Below are 23,740 nucleotides of genomic sequence, written 5' to 3'. Positions count from 1 at the left end.
CACTCATGTCTAATGAATATATGATCAAGTAAATAAACTTAACAGGATTATTGTTCATGGTATATATGACTGTCCAGTAATCTAGGTTACAACATAAGGGGTGAAATACTGTGCTAACATTAAAATCTATACATCAAATGTATGCATAAATGTTCAACAGTGTGTGTGTAAATCCTATGAGGCATTACCTACTACAAGGGCAAATATACAAAATCAAAGTTATGAGGAAATACACTGAAAGCACTTTCCTATGATGTCATGCAGATGGACTCCACAAGTTGGGTGAGGATATATACAGGCATTGAGGTACTAGACCATCGACAGAGGTAGATCAAGGAAGACATGGGATGAGGTGGTGTGTGCTGACCTTAGAGCTAGAGGTTTTAGACTAGTAGAGAGTTGGCACAAAACAGAACAAGGTGGAGTGCTACCTCGTGGACCCATCTGACCCATAAAACATGGAAAACAAATGAAAAACTGAAAATGATGACAATGTGCTACCCCAAATATTGAAAAAAGGTAGAAAATGATGAACACATATTTTTTGCATTCTATGAATCACAATACAAAAAACTAAATACATTTTTTCTTGAAACTCTGATATTGCATTTTTGCCTCTGATGCAATTAACACCTCATATACCTGTATACTGATAGATCAGACTTTTGCAGCATTAAATTTCATAATTTCTAAACTTCCTGATGACATCAGATGAGTCACGTTCCCATCCTCCTTTGGGCATGGAGATGTTTACGTTGTCCTGGCCACGCCCGTACAATAGACCCTGCTCAGAGCTCCTGCGGCCCCCAGGCTTAGGGTGAGGTGCCTGGGATCCACCTGCTTCAACCATTCTATCCTTTGTATTAGGGTTGGCCCAGTGGAGAGTCTGGTGGAAAAAAGGAATGATTGTAGTGGGAGCTGTAGCTTCAGGTTCACTGCAATAAAACCTGGTGGACTGCAAGCTAAAGTTGCCCGCCTCCTGTAGTCTACCATCTTTCTTTCCGGGAATAGGGAGGGAGCTGGGGGACAACTGTACTGCCAGGCAGTGGAGCCACATACCTGTAGTTATATCTGTGCCATAACATAAAGGCATCACTCAGTTCTCATTTAAATAAGCATGGTTCGCTACAGAGTGATGCTGCAATCAGAACAACTTCCTTTATTGACATGGGTTGCATATTATTGGTTAAATTCTATGATGTGTTCACTTATAATTCTATGTAATATAAATTCAAATTAGGACTTACAGAAAGGTAAAAAAGTTTCTATATTCTGTTCCTAGTGTCAAGCTTTGAGGGTGTGGAAGTTAACAAGTGAACAGTGTATCATAAGAAATGAAAAAGTTTTTATACCAAACAGCACAATTACAATAACCTCGATTCAATGAACAAGGGTGTTTATAAACTAAATAAAGATTTTTTTTTTTACAAACACTTTCATCAAACCACACATAAATAATTATATTTTAATGACAATTTAATATACCCAGTACTTAAAATCACTCTCAATGGTATGGAGAAAAAAAAAAAAAAAAAAAAAAAAAAAAAAAAAAAGCCATTACACAGCCCCAAAAGTATATAACTACTTATGTATAGTACAGTACTTTAAAGTGTTATTTACAAGGGGAAAAAAAAAATCTACCAGGAACATTTCAATCTATCTATCTATCTATCTATAGCCCGACGCCCTAATCCCACAAGGGGTGGCCGCAGACAAAACGCCTCCAAGTCACTCTGTCACCCACCATTTGACTACCCTCCCCCCAACTCACCCCCCCCTCCCTCATATACCTCTCAACTCCATCCCTCCACCTCATCCTCGGTCTACCCCTCCCTCTCCCTCCCTCCACCTCACCTACATACACCCTCTTAGTCAGTCTTTCATTCTCCATTCTCTCCACATGTCCAAACCACCTCAGTGTATTTCTCCTAATCTTCTCAACCACATCCACATCTACCCCACAACGTTCCTTCACTTCTTCATTCGTCAACCTGTCCCTCCATGTCACTCCACATGCTCCTCTGAAGTAACTCATTTGAACATTTCAAACCTTGTAATAACATCTAATTATCTATCAATAGCCTGAAGACATAATCCCATACAGGGCAGCCATTTGTCTTTGAGTTACAGTATTTGTGTTACGGGGGGGGAACACTAACCCTCCACTAACCCAACTGTTGACATGCAGGGAACGAGTATGGGTTGGTATATGATTACCACCCAGCGCTGTAGATGGTTTTCCGACTTACAAGAAACCATTAGGCTTGTCACTCAATGTAAAGCCACCCAAAACAGAAAGAAGAGTAACAAAAAGTGACAGGAAAGATGAAAGAAATTGGAAGAGAAGAGGGCAGACACAGAAAAAGAGTGATAAAGGTGAAGGAAGAAGTAGGCAGCACTACATCAAGTTAGTGGACGATGGTTGCCACCACCCACCACTGATGCTAGTAAAACTTCATATATGATGTATGATTTGTCTATTTACTTTTGTTGAGAGGCTTTCTATATGAAAGAAAAGTAACAAAAAGTCACAGGAAAGATGAAAGAAATAGGAAGAGAGGAGGGCAGACACAGAAAAAGAGTGATAAAGGTGAAGGAAGAAGTAGGCAGCACTACATCGGGTGAGTGGATGATGGTTGCCACCATCCACCACTTCATCTATGATGCATGATTTGTCTATTAACATTTTTTTTTTTTTTTTTTTTTTTAATAACAGAACAAAGGAAGGAAAAACAAATGGGTAAAAAAAAATAATCCATACACCAGATTACTGGTGTCCTCTGTTCATAAAATATCTGTAACAATTAGACTTGAACAGTTGTGGGTTGAAATTTGGAGGAAAACAACTCTGGGGAAGCGAGTTCCAGAGAGATGCAGTTCGGGGAATGAAAGAATTCTGATAGGCAGAAGTTCTGCAATATGGTTGAGTGACATTCCAGTCATGAGCACTACCAGATGCCCGTGTAGCACGAGGGAAGGGATAGAGAGGTGGCACCATGGACGCAACTTCGTCTGAGCATTTGCCAAAAAAATATCTGTAAAATAATGCAAGGGAGGCAACATTCCTTCTTACTTGCAGGGGAGGTAGTTTATATGTAATGCCAGGGTTGTTAATGATTCTAACAGCTTTATTCTGAATTTTGTCTAGTTGTCTTAATGCAACCTCTCCACAACCATTCCACAAGGGTGAGCAATATTCAAGCTGAGAGCACACATGACTCTTATAAATTATAGCTAACTGCTCATCGGCGAAGAAGTTACGGACTCTGTACAATAATCCAAGTTTCTTTGAGGCGGTTTTAGCAAGTGATCTGACATGAGAGGTCCAGCTCAAGGCACTGTTAAGTGAGACACCAAGAATTTCAATACTTTTGGAGATGGGAATATTAGTAGCACTGAAGGTAATGTATGAATCTGGCAATATCTGTCTATTAGTAAACTGTATATATTTAGTTTTACTAGCATTAAAAGAGACAAGGTTGTTTTGTCCCCATTCACTGATTGTAGATAGATCTTGATTTATGGAGATGGCTGTACTGAGTTGAGAGGTAGAAATATTAGACTTTGTAAATGGATGTCTGAGTGTGAATGAACTATGTAGTGTTGAGTCATCTGCATATGAGTGAATGGAATTGTGAGTGACAGATAAGAGATCATTAATATGAACCAGAAATAGGGTTGGCGCCAGAAGTGATCCCTGCAGCACGCCGGCGTTAATTGAGTGGAAATTCGAATATACATCATCTACTTTTACTCTTATTTTCCTGTCACTAAGATAAGAAGAAATCAAAGGAACAAAAGACGTTAGTCCATAGCAAGGGAGTTTGGACAGCAGGGAACGGTGCCATACTCTGTCGAAAGCTTTAGAGATATCAAGAGCTACTGCATGAGTTTCTCCAAAAAGATCAATTGATTGATGGATGGTATGAGTTAAGAGATTGAGTATGTCAATGGTGGATCTTTCATGGCGAAAACCGTATTGTCTATCACTAATTAAGTTGTTGGATTCAAGATGTTTAACAATATGCTTATTAATTAAAGTTTCAAATACCTTACCAAGAGAAGATGTGACAGCTATTGGTCTGTAATTGGAGGGGTCAGACGAACTTCCTTTCTTCGGAACTGGGTGGTTATTGGCTTCTTTCCATGAATTGGGGAATAAAGAAGTACATATGCATAGTCTGAATAATTTAGCTAGGACAGAGGCAAGTTCAGGGGAACACTTTTTCAAAACAATTGGCGGAATTCCATCTGGGCCTGGAGCTTTGTTGGTAGGTAAATTGTCTAGGATGGATTTTACATATCTTGTCTGTATTTTAAGTGGGGCAATTTCGGTAGAATCAAGTTCCAGTACTGAGACATTCTGGCTGGTATCATCTATGGTAGAGTTTCTGGCAAAGGTACTAGCAAAGATATCTGCTTTCCCACGTGGGTCATTTGTAATATTGCCATCTGAAGATTTTAGTGGGGGAATGGAAGATGACTTGTTAAAGTTATTATTGAAAGAATTAAGAGTTGACCAGAATATTCCATTGTCATTAGAGTTGTTAAGTAGTTTTGATGCTTGCTTTTGAAGAAAGTTTGATTTAGATAGATTTATTACAGCTTTTGCATGATTTCTAGCAATTTTAAATTGGGAGAGTGATTCAGATGTTTTTGATTTTAAGTAAGAGTTATATGCTAATGACTTTTGGGCTGTTGCTCTGGCACAATTGCCATCAAACCATTTTGGAGAGTTTGATCTTTTAGTGAATTGTTGACTTGGTATGAATAAATCCATACCAGCTAGTATTAAGTCGCAGATGTGGGACTGGGTAGAATTGGGATCACTAGAGAAGAAAGACTGCCATGGAATATCAGCAAGATAATTTCTAAATCCATCCCAGTCTGCCCTGTCAAAGTGCCATCGGGTCACCCTGACAGGTTCAGAATGGGGAGGTTTAGGAGGGTTAACTAATGAGGCTTTGATGAGATTGTGGTCAGAGGATCCAAGTGGTGACAGTACCTCTATCCTGTACTGATCTGGATTATTTGTCAAGAGGCTTTTTATATGCTTGCATGTGGCGTCTTGTTCACCTGATGGTGGTTTTCTATGCAACACAAACTCTGGCAGCATCTCTGTTCAATCCCTTGGGCTAACCCTTTGGTCATTTCATAGGAGCTTATCCTAAGTTTCTTCACTCCACCTCTTAATGCTATTCCCTCTACATTAACACTCACAGATCTTTTCATACAACTTTCATTCTCCATTCTTTCCATTTGTTTAGACTACAATCTCCTACTATGAAGTACTGAGAAACTCATCATCATCCAGACTTCATTTCTCACCTAAGGATGGGATGAGGTAGGGTCCAGGAAAAAAAAAAAAAAAAAAATTGTTTATCCAAAAGTTTGTTCATTTACCTGTGCCACATTCATTCACCCACCATTCAAGCCGCCAGACAACCCAACTAAAATACCATACAAGGCAACTTACCGTAGTCATATGCTGCTTCATACCACACCATGTTTCATAACTGACTGCAATGCCACTGTTCAGCCAACGATCATATCCAGCTCGCTTCTCAGGATCACACAGGGTATCCTTAGCAAACTGTTAATGCCACCAAAGAAAATGAACATAGAGGAATACCTTACATAATTTGGCCACAAGAAGAAGTGAAAAAGAGAATGACTAGAGGAGTGTCAAGGGTATGGGAATGAGCTGGAGGAAGGGAGGGAGTGGGAGGACCGAGGATGATGTTGAAAGGTATATGAACGAGTGGCGTGGGATGGAGAAAGATCAGCCTGATGGCGGAGAAAAAGGCAACATGGAGGTGATTTATTCATGGCCACCCCTCCCTGGATTAAGGTGTGTAACTACAGACAGACAGACAGATTGAGATTCACTGTAACACTTAATACTGTTTTAGAAATCAGTATCAATTTATTGCAAAAGTTAGTCAATAACACAGTATAACTCACTCACTATCCCCCAAAAGGAAGACAGTGGACTGCAAGAGAAGGGCAACCTCAGTCTGCAGTCCACTGGGTTTAAGTCCATGGAAGTCAGGCAACAACAACAACTGCAATTATGGCAACATAAGTATCTACATTTATTACCACAACCATATACTGTTTATGAAAATTATCATGATGAGTGGGGTGCTACTTTGAGTGATTTTAATCAGCTTGGGGGAAACTTTAATTTTTTTCCAGGATGAATGAAATCAACGGAAGTAAATAAATTACACAAAAAAATACATAATATTCATCACAGTGAACATGTTACTAAATCTGTTAAAAAAGTATCCATTTCTAGACATGACCAAAAAATTACCAACACAAACAGGTTTTTGCAAAATAACAAGAACGATTCTCCCCCACTACATTCTCTTCACTTTAACAGGGCAAAAAACTGCCATCTCTTTCTAGAGTGATGTGCTGTAACAAGAGATTAAGGTTAGAATTTGGTGCTACTCACAAGGGAGTGCTGTGATATGAATGCTGGGCTACAGTTTGTATTATTCTGATACTGAGTTTTGGGAAAAGGGCCACATGTGTATGACCTCTACTTGATTATTGTCAACAGCTACGGAAATGTGGCAGCAGCACAATGATGAATTCATGGGCACCCTACCATTACGGAGCCACTTTGATGTGGTGGTGGGGCTTGAAGCAAGGTTGATGAACTGACTGCCTCCTTAGGGTTTCACCTCTATCAGCCTTGTGGACCAAGTGCTACCCCTTCATCACCAGTGGATAGGATTCACTGGTGATGTTTCCTGTCTTATGTTGAAACCACACCAAATTCTCGCAGGCACAAACAAGAGTTCTGCATCAATGTAATCCACACAAGTTGTCTTCTGCATACATCCACATCCAGTGTTCCCACTTGTATGGGTTACAGTGATGCAAAGCCTCTGTTTGCACCAGCAAACTCTGGTGTGAATGCAGCCTGAGAGAGGTACTCAAAGTGGCTTTGGAAATTTGGTAACACCTCTTCTTTTGCTACTTATTCTTAACATCACACCTCAATATCTTCTTATAAGTTAATGATACTGTACTATATTGAAATGAAAATGATACAGGTTGCATACAAGAGAATTTCTAAGTGTAATATGCAAACTACATCATTACAGAGTTGGTGCTATGAAGCCTCCTATGCCAATTTTACCCATTCTCTTTGCAAAATCAATTCTGTGTAAACAAACTCCTCCCACCTGCCTATTTCTCTGGTCCATATTCTCGTCATTTAAGGAGGTTTTCCAGCACTTCTTTTTTAACAATATATTTCTGTATCTGGTATGTTAATAGTCTTCTGTGTTATTAATGCAGTCAATGAAGGTTGAAGATACTGCAGATATAAATGCCACAGAAGAGAATAATATGGAATAATAAGCAAACACATGATATACAGGAACTTTTCTGTTAATAATGCAGTCAGTGAAGACAGCGGACAGGTAAAAACAGCTTAAAGAGAACAATACAGAGCAATACGCAAAATACATCGCTAAGGATGAGGTGTTACAAAGCCTATTGTGCCACACAGAATAATGCATATTGCCTCACCTGCAGCTTCTGAAATTCTGCCTCTGCTTCAGGGTTGTCTGGGTTCTTGTCTGGGTGGAGCTGGAGGGCACGCACCTTGTACTCTGCCTGGATCTGCTCAACCTGATAACAATTTCAGTCAGTCAGTTCGGATCATGCCATGATTTCCCTTCATCCTTTATCTCTGTTCAACATTACCGTCAACCCTTTTTTTTCATTGGTGTCAGATTACACAAACCCACGATTAATGAGAACCTATCTAAAAGGGACTCAATCTATCTATCTATCTATCTATTGCCAGACGCCTCAATCCCGTTTGAGGTGGCCACAAAAAAATCGCCTCCAAGTCGCCCTGTCCCCCGCCATTTCACTGCCCTGCTCCCAACTCACACCCCCCTCTCTCATATACCTCTCCACCCCATCCCTCCATCTCATCCTCGGCCTCCCCCTCCCTCTTCCCCCTCCACCTCACTCACATACACTCTCTTCGTCAGTCTTTCACCCTCCATCCTCTCCACATGGCCAAACCACCTCAGTGTGTTCCTCATAACGCTTCCTATCACATCCACATCCACACAACAACGTTCCTTTATATCCTCATTCGTCAGCCTGTCTCTCCACGTGACTCCACAGGCTCCTCTTAAATAACTCATTTCCACTGCTCTCACTCTTGACTTGTGTCCTTCCAACAATGTCCAAGCTTCACTTCCGTACGTTAGAGTTGGTATCACAATACTGTCATGTAGTAACTTTTTCACTTCCATGCTCACTTCCCTGTTTCTTATCACTGCTTTCAAAGAACCAGCAACCTTTCTTCCCTGCTGTACCCTTTCAAGCACTTCACCCTCCAAACCTCCATCCTTACTCATCACACTACCCAAGTACTTAAACGTACTCACATTTTCCAATTCCTCACCATCCAACCTCGCTGTACATTCACTAACTTCACCTCTCTCAAAGACCATCACTTTACTCTTCCCTACATTCACCTTTAGATTCCGTTTCTTACACACTCTCTCAAACTCATCCACCAAGCCCTGCAGCTCCCCTTCGTCTTCACTCAACAACACAGTATCATCTGCAAAACAACAGTACAGGGAGTTTCCAAACACTATCCTCTCTCACCAGGGCCACTCCAACATCCACTACCCTCCACAGTCATTATTTAACTATATGATTGCCTAAAAATCTATTGCAGTGTTGCAAAACATAACCAGACATTAGAACCTACTTTAGTGTATTTTCAGATTATTTAACTACAAATTTTGCCACTTTAAACTAGTGTACTTTGTGACTGTATATTCATCCACAAATGACCAAAATCAGCAAAGTCAAAACAGTCAAAAACAAGGGATGATTAATTCTTTCTGCCCCTAGACTATTTTATTCAATCCTGGGAGGAGCTCACAGCAGTGAAGGGGGATTAATAATAGCAAAAAGTCACTCATAAGATGAAAAAAATCATCTGGAGACTGCAATATGAAGATAAAAAATACATTGGTGAAGTGGTTGGCCATAGTGCAGCTGATGTTTTCTATGAACCACAAGTTAAACTAATTGCCTAAAACAACAGCTAACTGCTTCCCAACAGTAGCTGGAAACAGATGGGAAAAAGAAATTTATGATATGTAATAATACTTATAACAATGTGAGAGTAAGCCTGGACTCTGACTTTATTTACTTGTAAGCCATGTATGTCCCTGTCTAGGAGTGATGACTGTGGCTAGTTACTAGGTTTGTGGCCACATATCACTCATGGTAACACCTACCAAACTCAATAATAGCCATCTATCTAACCTATTACATATTGCTTATGCAGCAAAATCAGTAATACTGCTGTATGACACAATTTTTTTTCCCTAAAAACTTTGTATATGCTTGGTTATGTCAGCTTTCTTCACCTGACAGCAGTTTCTTTTATGCATCTCTGTTTAAACGCTGAAACCTGAGGTCATTTTCCACGACCTCATCCCAAGTCTGGGTTCCTTTTGCTCCTACATTTTGTTGTTGAAAACAGAACAGAGCAAAGTTCTGGATCTCCCTCTCCTATATCTAAGTAAAAACGTGGATCAGGGTGTTGATCATGCTGCTCTCTCCTATGGCACAGTATGGATGGAAGGTTGTATTTGGGATTTTCATTCTCATCTGGTGCTGAAGAGAGATACACCCACATGGTGGCAATGATATAACTGGCAAATCTGCTGCTTGGTCATGCAAACACCCTTGACCTCCCTCTCTATCCCCGTAAAGTAGGATGATGGACTGCGGGTTCATGTACACTCGACCCTCCATTTCCTGGACTTAAAGGGGGAGAAGACCAGTCCGGGAACCCCAGAAGTCTGGGAATCACAAAAGTTCAGCCCCACATACCATTCCCTGTACTTTTACCAGACTTTGCCCAAATTCCCCAATATTGTCCGGCAATCATTCCGATATTCTAGAGCATTCTGGAATGTAGGCTACCTATACCAACATAACTAACACACACAGTACATGAAATAATAACAATGACACAATAACATAAATATAAATGCAGTACATACTGAAATACCTATCTATCTATTGCCAGATGCCATAATCCCGTAAGGGGTGGCCATTGACTTTGAGTTATTTGTTTTACAGGGAGGGGCACTAACCCTCCACCTACCCACTTGTTAACACGAAGGATTTGGTTATATGGTTATCACCCAGCATTGTAAATGGTTTCTTGGCTTACAGGAAACCATTTGGCTTGTCATGCAATGTAAAGCCACCTGTAAATGAAAGAAATGCAATAAGAAGTGACAGGAAAGATAGGAGAAATAGGAAGAGAGGAGGGCAGGTACAGAAAAAGAATGATAAAGGCTAAAGAAGAAGTAGGCAGCACTAAATCAGGTGATGGATGATGGTCGCCACCACCTACATACTGAAATAGCATAAATATAAATATAAATACTGTAATGTCACGAGTTGGAAGGAACCGGTGGGGTGAAGCAGGATGGTGGCCATGATGGTTTTCAAGTATGAAAATATCTTTTTGTGTGTGTTACAAATGGCCTTTATCGAGTCTAAATCTTGCTAAAATTATACTGTGTTGTGCAGCAGACTGCTTATAGTTTTATATGAAGGAATAATGGCCAGACTTTTGTGAGAATCCCAGACTTATGTCATGCATTTGATAATATTGCCTGGCCTCAGCCCATGTCAGTGAAATCTGAAATCCGGGAAATTGGGGTGTGGGAAATGGAGTGTCGAGTGTACTGATAAGCTGGCACCACCACCACCACAACAACTCTCTTTTGACTTTTATTTCTGCAAAGAAAGTAGCACTGTATTTGTTATCTCTCTATACTATGTGAATGTACTGTAATAATCTGGGACAGGGTAATGATGTTATATGCACGGCTTAGTTTTAAATACAGGAATAAGCCTTGCCCTTCATTATGGCAGTTAAGCTTAGTTTTAAATAATATGCCTTATCCTTTATTATGGCAGAACAAGCAGTCCCTATATGTCCAAGATGTGATCTAAAATATCATCAGTTTCCTAACAAATGGAAACATCACCTAAAGGATCTGGCAAATAAGCTTTATAGGTAGCAACAGAACTTACACAAATCAATTTTCTCTGCTGTAATTTCCTGTGAATGTAATGCCAAAAAAGAACACCAAACAAGGTGTCTTATTACGAGGACCTGCTGTACGTGGCAATCATCATGGTCTGCCACTACTGCAAAAACTGTGAGGGTGGAGGGAACATCTCAGAAAAGTCACCACACACATTCCTTGGGTTACATAAAACTAGACATTCAGAAACTTGGCCTAATGGAAAGGTTTTACAGTCCTTAGGTTCATTTTGGTTGCTGCAAATACAGACATACACGCTAATGCTTCCCACATCCCTCTTGGAGGGTGGTTAGACATTTCCTTAGCTAAACAATTTCTCTCTCTACAGCTAATAAAGCCTTTTGTGCATTATGAAGTGTGCCATTTCACTCGGTATGTTGTTAATCATATCTTCCTCTTTTATGTTTTTTCTCCTTCCTTGCTTTCTGAACCCTACTTCATTCCATCCTTTGCTAAGAAAAAGATCAGGCTCTCATGTTGATGAAAATGATTATGTGTGGTTTTCTAACATAAATATTTTTTATATTATGGTAATATTACAGACAAAATGCACTTGCCTTATCTCTATAAAGCACTCCCAGGGCTTCAAGAAGATTTAGAATACAACACTTTAAACCTTTGCAAATATTACTGTATGACATCTAATGGTTTATTCTTGGTGCCGTATTGTATCATAATTTTATTCAACTTAGAAAGGTCTCTCATAATGAAGGCTACAGCTAAAACCTCATGTGCTAAAAGTTCCTCAAGTTCAATAACAATGTCTGGAGATAAAATCCAGAAGCCATTCCCAGTTCCATTTTCCCCTATTCCAATGTAGTATTGATGAAGGGGACGGGGTAGCTTTATGATGGGTGGTTGTGTGATTTGATTCCTATACCGGGTACCCTATACTCTCCCTACACCTTATAGTCCCTCCTTATACCCTATAAAGTACCCTCTCTCTACAGTCAACTACACGAGGGAATAGAGAGAGCTCTCACTATTCCCTTTTGTGTAATGCTGGTACAGGGGACATGGCTGCTTTATGGTGGGTGGTTGTGTGGTTTGATCCCTATGCAGTGAAAACAACATGACTGACACAATGACAGCAGGGGATGAGATGGCTGATGGATTGCTCACAATGAGTGGTGGCGTCACCAATGAATGCCATTAAGCAGCAAAAATAGATGCATTCTAAGTACAGCTGCAGTTGTAGCTGTGAATGTGCGCTATATTTGTACTTCTTGCAAAAGCAAATACAGTATATGGTATGATTATGTTAGAAGTAATCAATACAATGCTTCTAAAATATATTCTGTAAAAAAAAAAAAAAAAAAAAAAAAAAAAAAAAAAATGCATTCTAAATATAACTGCAGTTAAGGTTGTAAATGTAAATTATATCTGTACTTTCTGTAAAAACTGACACACGCATACAGTACAGTATGGTACCAGTAATCTACTTCTTATGATGCAAGTACCTTACGGTAGATAAAGGATAACTGTCAAAATATGAAGCAACTCAGTTCCTTAGAAGTACCACCTGGGGGTATGAATAACAGTCTGGATGGAGTAAGCAAGAGTATGATTCAGTACTGGTGAACCTCATTATAAATAGGGATATATTTTCAAAAATAAGCAACATCTTCCAAAGAACTGGAGTTATAAACTAAGGAAACTGAATAAATTAGTTTTACAGATGGCAATGGAATTTTATCAAGCTACCTTTTTTTTAATTCACCAAAGATGTTAGAAGCAAAACAGGACCATCAAAAGCACACAACTTCCATCATGTACTTTACTGTTTACGAATGTACTGTGCTGGTATTCTGGAAACAGCAGAAGGTATGCAGAATGGAGTCATAGCTTAATGTGGATAATAAGAGACACAATGATGTGGTATGCTACTGTGGTATGAATATCCCATTCAGTATTACAGACAATTTCCAAACTTCATAAAGTCACCGTTAGTCAGAATAGAGTAATTAAAGACTTGATTGTAGTGGATGAATAACTAGAGATGATTTTTAAACCCCTATGAAAAACATCATCCTAAACTTAATAAAATCATCTAATGGTATCCAGAATAAAATGAAACTAATGCAGTGGTACTTAAGCCTTGTACACAACGAGATACAGAGTCTAGAGACAGTCGAGCAACTATGTATCTTGACTGTTGCGAGACAATCCAGAGACACTTTGGAGACAAGGCAACTTTGTCTCTGGATTGTCTAGAGACTGTTGCGAGATGGTCGCTAGACATCTCTGCTACTTTCTCGCTGGACTGTTGCTAGACAATCGAGAAAGCGTCCAGCATCTTTGAAATATCAGTTTACAACCAACATTTGTCATATTAAACTCAAGAAAGGATATTCCAGTCACAGGCAAAATGTAAATGTGATGATATACATTTGTTGCAGAATATATATATATATATATATATATATATATATATGAATAATTGCCAAAACCAACAGTGGAATCACCAAGCTAATAATTATGTCATGATTGAATCATATACATACCGGTAGCCTACACATAATTTTGCAACGATGTATGTAAAACGTGTAAATATACCATAATTATTATTAGGACAGACCCATATACATACAGTATAATCTTTCAACGATGATGTATAGCTTTTATGCAAAATTAGAGTACCGGTATATAAATATACTCTATAATTGTTTAGGATTGAACCATATACGTATAATTATTTTATTTATGTACAGTACAACTGTTATGCATAAATAATGTAAAAATATGTGAATACTGGGAGGCGAGCATTTGTAAATGCGAACCTTAAAAAAATAAAAAAAAAAAAAAAAAACTTTGTCATCTGTTGCCAAATCCCTCCGCACTGAGCAACTTGTATCTTGTCTCCCACATCTAGAGGAAGCCAAGATACAACCAAAATCTTGTTTCTGGACTCTCATGTGACTGTCCAGCGACAGATTTAGATTTTCCTGACACAGTCGCGCAACAATCTAGTGACACTGTTGTGCGACTTTTGCTGGATAAAGTATCTTGGTGTGGACATGACCCCCCAGAGACAGTGTCTAGTGACTGTTGCAAGACAAATTTAGATTTTTCTGAGACAGATAACGAGACAGTCCAGAGACCATGTTGCGCGACTTTGTATCTCGGTGTGTATGAGGCTTTGAAGGGATATGTATCCCTGGACAGAATCCTGGAAGATGAGTGGCTACAGTACACTTACTCTAATCTGGTAAAGATCCCTAACCCCTTTCAACTTGACTGATGACCAAGTGTCATCAGACTGGAGGGCTGATTTAATTAGCAGCCATGAATTCACTCCTACTTCATAACTAAAGCTAACTGAATTTTATGCAACTGTGGCATAGCATTTTAGTTATGGAGTGACTCAGTTGTTATTAAAAAAAAAAAAAAAAAAAAAAAAAAAAAAAAGTGAAAAAGCTTCCAGTATCCAATGAATTATAAAATATAAACAGAAGCAAACTAAGGTGGTTGCTATTGGGCAGATGAGTGACCAAAGTGTATAAAATATGGTAACAACCATATTTATAACTGATGATGCTGTTGGGGAAAGAGAGCTACATAGAAAAAAAAAAAAAAATTTGGATGCATCATACTCAACTACATGATCCTCATCTCAACCCTAATTCCCACTTCAGGGACTGGTTGAGGTAGGATGCAGATCCTGAAAATTTGCTTTATGTGAGGATATAATTTTGATCCAATCTGAATAATCTTTATATTTGACATCTGAACATTATATATGTGGAAGAGGAGGCAATGGAAGATGAATCACTGGGAAACAGCGATGTGTAAGGAAAGAATAGCTTAAAAACTCATAATTTTGTCATGGCTATATCCCAAAACTGAACAGAGTTACCTGGAGAGAGCAGGGAGTCATAAAGAGACAAATGTGTAAACTGATCAACAAATACACTGATTTAACATATGCTTTCCCTACAACTTTGAACTGAATGTTGTCTATCTACATATCTATAGCCTGATGCCTTAATCCCATTAGGGATCACCACACACATTCGGCTCCATGTCACCCTGTCCCTGTCATTTCACTGTCCTCTCCCTAACTTACATCCCATTCTCTAATGTAACTTTCTACTCCATCCCTCGATCTCATCCTCAAGTCTCCCCCTCCCTCTCATCCTTAATCTCCCCCTTCCTCTCATCCTTGGTCCACCTCTCCCTCTCATCCTCAGTCTATCCCTTCTTCTCATCCTCAGTCTCCCTCTCCATCCTCCATCTCATCCTCAGTCTCCCCCCCACTCTCTATCTCATCCTCAGTCTCCCCCCCCCTCCATCTCATCCTTGGTTTCCCCCCTCTCCACTTCACTCACGTACACTCTCCTACATAGTCTCTCACTCTCCATCCTCTCCACATGGCTAAACCACCTCAGTGTATTGCTCCTAATGCTTTCTATCACATCCACATCCACACCACAATGCTCCTTCACCTCTTCATTCATCAGTCTGTCTCTCCATGTAACTCCACATGCTCCTCTCAAATAACTCATTTCCAGTGCTCTAACTCTTGACTTGTATCCTTCCAACAAGGTCCTAGATTTGCTTCCATACATTAGAGTTAGTACCATAGCCTATCACAATACTATCATGCAGCAACTTTTTTTTTACTTCCATGCTCACTTCTCTATTTCTTATCACTGCTTTCTGTATTGTATGTATTTAACACATCATCCTGACCCTGTTTCCAACAACCCAATCAATATAACTTAGCTATTTTTCCTTTATAGCTGCTTATACTGACACCACTGGATAACCAAACTCTCCCTCCTTCCCCCAGAAAATCTAAGTATCAGCTTTAGCATAACATGGTATACAGTAAGGTACATTTGTTACATGGATTTTAAACCTACAACTTCATCCCAAGTTTATGTCTGTCTAACCCTTCCACTACTGATACACTCAGGATATTCAAGGCCAGAACTAGGTACTGGTAGTTTTCTTCATCTGAAAGATGTCACAGCAAAGATTTAATAACTACTGGTCCTTAAGTACACCTCTCACTACCAGAGATAGCTATATCCAAAAAGTTTATTTAGGTAAACAGCTGATGCTTTTGTTAAGCTGTGTGTAAATCTAATAGTTTGATAATACTGTACTGTATTTGCATAACCATACTGTCGCTCTTTTCAGTACTGGGTAAACAGCTGATGCTTTTGTTCAGCTATGAAAAAACCTTGCAGTTGGATAATGTAATATCTGCATGACCATACTGTAGTTCTTTACACAGCAAGTAAACAGCTGATGCTTTTGCTGTGAGTAAACCCAGCAGTTGGATACAATACTATCAGCATAACCATACGGTTGTTCTTTATAAGTGCACCTTAGAGAGTACTGTACTTCAAATTCTTGGTAATAAGGTATAATTTGTAAATATCGTACAATATTACCTAATACAGCACACTGATTTTTACTGCTGGGCTGACAATATCATATACTTCAGCACACAAATTTCACCTATGGTACTCTTTATAACTCCTGTACTGGAATTATACATAACTGCTTATGACACAAAAACATTCTCCTACTTGTACCAATACCATACTCTTGTGCAAGGCAACTGACTGTAAATACCATACGCCTAATAAGATTTTCTAGTGGGAAGAACTACAATGCTACTTCATGAAGGGATCAATCAGTTCTTCCATACTGAGATTTAAGGGAAAACTTAAATACATTTGCAAGATCATGAATATTTGATTATCCTGGTATATTAAAGGCGAACATCGAATAGAATGTACACCATACGACAGAGATTGGCTATAAAAAGGTTCTCCAGCCTCACGTTTCCATTATGCATGGTACCATACTGGAAAATCGATGAAGAATATCTGGCGCAACAGGTCCCTTTAAGTTTGTTTCTTGCTCAAAAACCATATTTTCCTCCATATTACTCACGGAAGAACTCGGGTCGCATCCCAAAATGGTGTAGAAATTATTGGCTTTCTTGTCGTCGCTGCTCACGAACTCGTCCATGTTGAAATTCCAGATGATCTTTGGGATTATACACGCCCTGTGCGCTTGAAAGGAGGAACTGTTGCACCCGGAGCAGGAACCTCAGACTTATGACGTAAGAAGCTAGCTTATGACGTAAATGCAGACAGCGGCGTTGATTGGTGGAGCCTGGTATTATATTCGCGGACATTCGCCAATCACCTGCCTCGGGAAGCTTCTCTTGTTTACATTCTGATCGCGTTCTCAAGAGAGTGAATTTGAAGGAATGTTGTGAAATCTAGTGCGTATTATAAACTTGAATACTATTTTCTATTCCATATTTCCCTTTGTTATTTAACAGTAAAATAGGACCTTTACTTTATGATACTCATACGTGACAGATTTCCTCACATTGTAACGCAAAATAAAGGTGCACTGCCTTTCAGGCGCATTAGCTCACTCTTTGGATTTTCGAATACTTATAAGCTGTATTATTTACCTTTCACGGTTTTATCTTAGCTGCTATAGGCTATTTTAACTCGTAATTGGTCAGTAGATTTTACATATCAGAATTTTAAAGGTTAACTTACTTATTTTTGGTCGGTTCAGTGTAAGTCACGCCATTTTTAAAGTTATCAAAGCACTGAGTGGGAAAAATTGTATTATTAATGTGACTCACATCCTCATAATTACAAACTCTGTCACGCCTTAACAAACACTGTCTACTGCACATTCAAAAATCATCACACTATAATGCTGAAGTATTTGCCTAGGCCCTAGGCAAATACTTCAGCAGTACACCCTAAGGCCCGGCCCTAGGGTGTACTGTAGAAATCGTTGCCCAGAGCCACAAACTTGTGATCAGTTCTTCGCTGTAGCTCAGTTGATTTCCAGCAGTGGTGTAGCTACTGGGGGACCTGGGGCGGGCCTTCCCCTGGTCAGACCCATGCCCCCCCCCCATTGGTTCTCTCAATTAAAGCTTCGGTTTATTCAATGTGGGTTGGCCTATATTGTTAGCAAAACCCCTCCCCTCAAGAGGAAGGTTTAGCCCTACCTTGGTTCCCCCCCCCCACCACCATATGTCGGGACCTGGCTACGCCACTGGTTTCCAGGAAGAACTAGAACAGGAATGTAGAATGTATCAGTTTTTTTTCTTCCTGCAGACCCACTAGACTAGGCCATCAAATATTTTGTTGATTAAATGGTTTCTGACGTAATAGGCTAAAATGTTTTCTGCGTTACAGGGAGCCACTTGACCATATTAGCAGACATATATTTTTGATTATATGGTTAGGCCTACCGCCCAGTATAGTTTAACTGCTGTCAGCGTTACAGGAAATCTTTCAGCCTGTCAGCAAAATTAGAGTCGCCTGGCGGTAGCACTACATCAAGTGAGTAGACGATGGGCACCACAGCCTGCTGGAGAATATTTTTAATATGTCATTGTATGAAAATGTGAAGACGAAAAAAAGAAATATATTTTTTTGTGGTTACTGTACATGAAAATTAAGCTTACTGTTACTCTGTAAGCTTGCACAGTCCATGCAAAAGTTCCCTTTCTTTTCTTGACCTTCGATAATCTTACTCGTGTAAGTTTTGGAGTAAAATTACATTTAGTCACTGTAATATGCTTGGTCAGGTAAACAGCTACTTTTAACCAACTGTTACTCTTTACTACCAAAACTAATCTAAAGTAAGGACCCAGCGTGGGCACGGTACTGGAACGGAACCTCTGCAGGCAACTGTATCGTCAAGCATTCTGGCTACGAAAACAACCCAAAGCCACTTAATTTGGTTTCTTTTCTTTCCCTTCTCTCTCTCTCTCTCTCTCTCTCTCTCTCTCTGTTGCGTATAATAGTTTGTTACTTGCCTGGCTATCCTGTGGTTTAAATCTACTCTTAACCATACAAATCTTCATCATCAACCTGCGTCATTTCTATTGCAGGACATTGACCTTTTCAGACCCTCCACTACGCACTCTTCTCTAATACCTTCTTCCTACTACAGCGCTGGAGAGGGACGCCTTCACGTGGTGGCACCGATATGACTGGATGGTGTAGCTGCCCGGTTATATAAACATACCACTTTCCTCTCCCTAATCCCCAAAAGGAGGATGGACTGCAGTATAAGGGTAGCTTTGTCCTGCAGTCCGCTAGGTTCACGTGCATATGAGGTAGGATTGCAACTACTACTACTACTACTTAGCTTCTTCCATCCTAGCCAGCCATATACAGTACAATGTTTCAGTACGGGGATGTCTTAAGTATATCGTTGTTATTTTCATTTTTTTTTTTTTACTTGAGGAAAATCAGACTTTAAATTGGGTTAATGGTGAAGGTGCCAAAGTCTACCATCACACAGTTCCAAAGTTAACAGAAACGTCTGGAGATAGCAGGATTAGAAGAAGAAGAAGAAGATGATGATGATGATGATGATGATGATGATGATGATGATAAGGAGGAGGAGGAGAAGGAAGAAGAAGAAGAAGACGATGATGATGATTATGATGATGATGATGATGATGATGATAAGGAGGAGGAGGAGAAGGAAGAAGAAGAAGAAGACGATGATGATGATAAAAGATGATGATGATGATGATGATGAGGAGGAGGAGGAGGAGAAGGAAGAAGAAGAAGACGATGATGATGATAAAAGATGATGATGATGATGAGGAACACGAGGAAGAGGAAGAAGAATGTTATTGTAGCTGATGGGGGCAAGGATTTCACCCCCCCCCTCTCTCTCTCTCTCTCTCTCTCTCTCCATGAACTGCCATGAATGATGATCTTGATAATTCTCGATAATTCTCTTACATTTGTGCTTTCCTCTTTCTGTTTTTGGATCCCCTTCTACTCATGTAAGTGGGAAATGATGATGATATGTAATGAAGATGATTATGATGGTAATGATGGTGATATGTGATGATGATGATGTGAATGATGATGATAATGATGATATGTGATGATGAAGAGGAGGATGAATTGGCCTTTTTTCAGTGTTGATGTCCTTGAGAGTGTCAAATATTTATCACTGGCCCTTGACTTTTCCTACCTTTGGCATATCGACTTTACTCTCTCTCTCTCTCTCTCTGTCTAGGGAAGGGGGTTAAATCTGTCGCGAAAGGACCATTAGATATGTTATTTTTCCCGTGTGCCTTGAACTGATACATTTTAAAGTTTATTCTTGTTGCCTTCAGACGATTTATGTCAAAACTATACTCACTTTTTTTTTAATGAGGCGAAGATGCAATTGACAAGTTGGTGATGATTGGCTGAATGCAACATGTCCAAATAACATTTACTAACCCTAATTTCCCCCTCAGATGTATGTTGTCAATTAGTAATGCTAGCGAGTAAAGAGATTATGAAGTAACGTTGCATTCAGCTAATCATGACCACGCATCTTCGCCTCGATAAAAAAAACTGAGTATAGGGACAGAATTTTTTGAATTATAGAGATTAAAAATAGCTCTAGTTATCCCCATCCTTATCGCAGAGATCCTTCAGACAAAAATCGTCGGATTGTTGTTGCTGTTTGCTGTTGTTTTTGTTATTGTTATTGTTTTTGCTGTTGTTGTTGTTTTTGTTGTTGTTGAACAGCCCAGATCTTTCTGACCTAGCAGACCCATCCATCGCAGATTAGCAATCGTCCCTGCAGGGCCGTCGCGAGCAGTGAACCGACGATTCCTAGTGGCAGACAGCGCCCTCACGACAGCGAGGCACGGAGAAGAGTGTGGAATTTTGGTTCTCGGATGGAAGGCACATATGCGTCTCTCCACCCAGTTAACAGAGACACCTTAGCAGGCTCCACATCACCCCGTTGCGTCCATGGTGCCACCTCTCCATGCCTTCCCTCCTGCTACACGGACATCTGGTAGCGCTCATGACTGGAATGTCACTCAGCCATATTGCAGAACTTCTGCCTATCAGAATTCTTTCATTCCCCGAACTGCATTTCTCTGGAACTCGCTTCCCAAGAGTTGTTTCCCTCCAAACTTCAACCTACAGCTGTTCAAGTCTAACTGTTACAAATATTTTATGAAAAGAGGACACCAATAATCTGGTGTATGGATTATTTATTTTATTCATTTGTTTTTCCTTCCTCTGTTCAGTTATATATATATATATATATATATATATATATATATATATATATATATATATATATATATATATATATATATATATGTATGTATGTATATAAACAGCGTTGTGCAGTATTTCCTGAGTTTCAGTCTTTTCACTCAAGGTAGGGCCATCTTCAGTGGAAGGACGAGTAATAAAAGGTGGCAGAAAGAATGAGAGTGTAGGAACAGCAGAGGGCGGACAGAAAAAAGAATGATAAAGGTGAAGAAAGCGGTAGGCAGCACTACATCAAGTGAGAGGATGATGGGCACCCCCACCTACCACCACTCTTCTGGTGGAAGACAGCATAAACTATGACAATAAGCCACGGGACTGAAGGGTTAATGTTCTGCCCCCTCGTTTGGCGTTTATATTCAATTTACGACACACTTCGGTATGGAGGGGTTACATAGCCATAATCCTTCCCTTAAGTACGAGGCCTTCCCTAAGTAGAATAAAATTGTCTGGTAGCAACAAAACTAAGCTAATAAGATCTACACGGACTGAAAGGGGTTAATAAATGTAAGAATAACAATAAAAAGGCATTTCAACCTTGGCCTTTACAGACTATTTGAACTGATCATATAACCGATTAGCTTCCAGGAACTCGGCCAGTTTGGATGGGAGCGAATGAAACCATCTTGATAATAACACGCGGGTAGAATTTATGCGTTTTATTAACTGTATTTTAATGATATTGTGACAGGAACGGCGGTACTCTTTTAATCCAGATAACGCCATATATGTTTTGCATGTGAGAGTTAATGTGTTTATAGCCTATTGGTGCTATTAACCCTCTCATCATCTGGACAAGTCTAGTATTGTGTTTTAGCCAATGTTAGACGCTATTGTATTAATGTGGGAGTGAGTATAAGGCGCCAGGGAGTGTTAATACTGATACTTTTAACTCTCTCATGGTGGAAACAATTATAACATTATATTTCAGCTAATGCCACTTGTGTGTGTGCGTGTGTGTGTGTGTTCTTACCTAATTGTTCTTACCTAATTGTATCTTTACAGGAATGAGTCAAGCTCGTATTGTCCCGTGTCTTAGACCATATTTATCGTACATATCCTTAAATTTGTGAATTGTTTTGGCACACACTATTTCATTCGGTAGTGCATTCCATTGATCAATTGCTCTGTTTGGGAAACTGAATTTCCTTACGTCTTTATCACCTCTCTTCTTATGCAGTTTTTTGCAGTGTCCTCTTGCTGATGCTTCTCCATATGTTAAGTAATCATTTATGTCTATTTTCTCCTTTCCTGATATGCACTTATATAGCATTATCATGTCACCTCTTTTCCTTCTCTCCTGTAGTGTTGGTAGATTCAGTTTATTTAGTCTTTCTTCGTAGCTTAGGTCCCTTAAGCTTGGTATCCATCTTGTAGCGGCCCTTTGAACTTTTTCAATCTTGTCTATATGCTTTTTGAGATGAGGACTCCAGACTATTGATGCATATTTCAGGGTTGGTCTAATGAATGATGTTATTATCCTTCTTAGCATGTCTTCATTTATGTATGTGAATGCTATTCTCATATTTGCAAGCAGTGTATACATGTTCCGTACCTTCTCGCTGATGTGGTCAGCCGGAGATAGTCTGTTATTGATAATCACACCTAGGTCTTTCTCTCTTTCTGATGTGTATAGGGTTTTATTTCCTAACTTATAATCCCAATCAGGTCTTTTTCCACTTTTACCAAACTTGATTACATGACACTTGTCCACATTGAATTCCATTTGCCATGTACTACTCCATTCATGAAGTTTATTTAATTCTTCTTGTAGCTCCCTACAAGAGTCTGTGCTAGTAATTCTCCTTTGTATTTTTGCATCATCTGCAAACATATTCAGATAGCTGTCATTTCCAGTGTTACTGTTTATATCATTTATGTACACTAGAAACATGATTGGTGCCAGCACCGAACCCTGTGGTACTCCACTAGTCACTTCTTTCCATGATGAGTAGTTTCCTCTTTGTACTGTCCTCATTTCTCTTTTTATGAGAAAGTCTTGCATCCAACAAAACAGTTTGCCTCGAATTCCTCCTTGATGGTACAGCTTCCATAAAAGTCTTTGGTGTGGTACTGTGTCAAAAGCTTTCTTGAAATCTAAATAGATACTGTCCACCCATCCTTCCCTTTCCTGTATTGTGTTTGTTACTCTGTCATAATAGCTCAACAGATTATTAACACATGATTTTCCTTTTCTGAAGCCAAACTGTCTTTCTGTTATCATACTGTGTTCTTCTAGATGATTTACCCAAGCTTTTCTTATAAGTTTTTCTAATACCTTGCTTACAACACTGGTCAGTGATACTGGTCGGTAGTTGAGAGGATTTTGTCTATTTCCTTTCTTGAATAAGGGGACTATATTTGCTTTTTTCCAAATATCAGGTAGTTTCCCTTGACTCAAGGATTTCTTGAAAATTAAAAATAATGGTTTACTTAACTCCTTTGCACATTCTCGTAACACCCAACATGAAATTTCATCAGGACCACTTGCTTTTCCTCTGTCTAATCTACTTAACTCCT

At 39.4% G+C, this 23,740-nt stretch overlaps 1 protein-coding gene across 1 annotated transcript; it reads right to left on the bottom strand.

The window, feature by feature from the left end:
- Positions 1-621: 621 nt before the first annotated feature.
- Positions 622-17,140, bottom strand: LOC145418573 (J domain-containing protein-like). The gene is made up of 4 exons (XM_080286941.1): positions 17,046-17,140; positions 7,552-7,653; positions 5,477-5,593; positions 622-886 (listed from the first exon to the last, which is right to left on the bottom strand). The coding sequence occupies exons 1-4, from the start codon at positions 17,121-17,123 to the stop codon at positions 674-676; spliced, it is 510 nt and encodes a 169-aa protein (XP_080143067.1). The 5' UTR covers positions 17,124-17,140; the 3' UTR covers positions 622-673.
- Positions 17,141-23,740: the final 6,600 nt, after the last annotated feature.

The sequence above is a fragment of the Coenobita brevimanus genome, chromosome 115 (assembly GCF_032717465.1).
Source record: "Coenobita brevimanus isolate Jiangsu-jjx chromosome 115, ASM3271746v2, whole genome shotgun sequence".
NCBI lineage: Eukaryota > Metazoa > Arthropoda > Malacostraca > Decapoda > Coenobitidae > Coenobita > Coenobita brevimanus.
The sequence above is the reverse complement of the archived record's forward strand: the minus strand, read 5'-3'. Positions and strand labels throughout refer to the sequence as shown.

Coding starts and splice junctions, on each gene's coding strand:
- LOC145418573 (XM_080286941.1), bottom strand. CDS start 17,123: ATGGACGAGTTCGTGAGCAGCGACGACAAGAAAGCCAATAATTTCTAC. Junction 5,594..7,551: donor CAGAATTTCAGAAGCTGCAG/GTGAGGCAATAT, acceptor TGGCATTAACAG/TTTGCTAAGGATACCCTGTG. Junction 887..5,476: donor TGAAGCAGCATATGACTACG/GTAAGTTGCCTT, acceptor TTTTTCCACCAG/ACTCTCCACTGGGCCAACCC.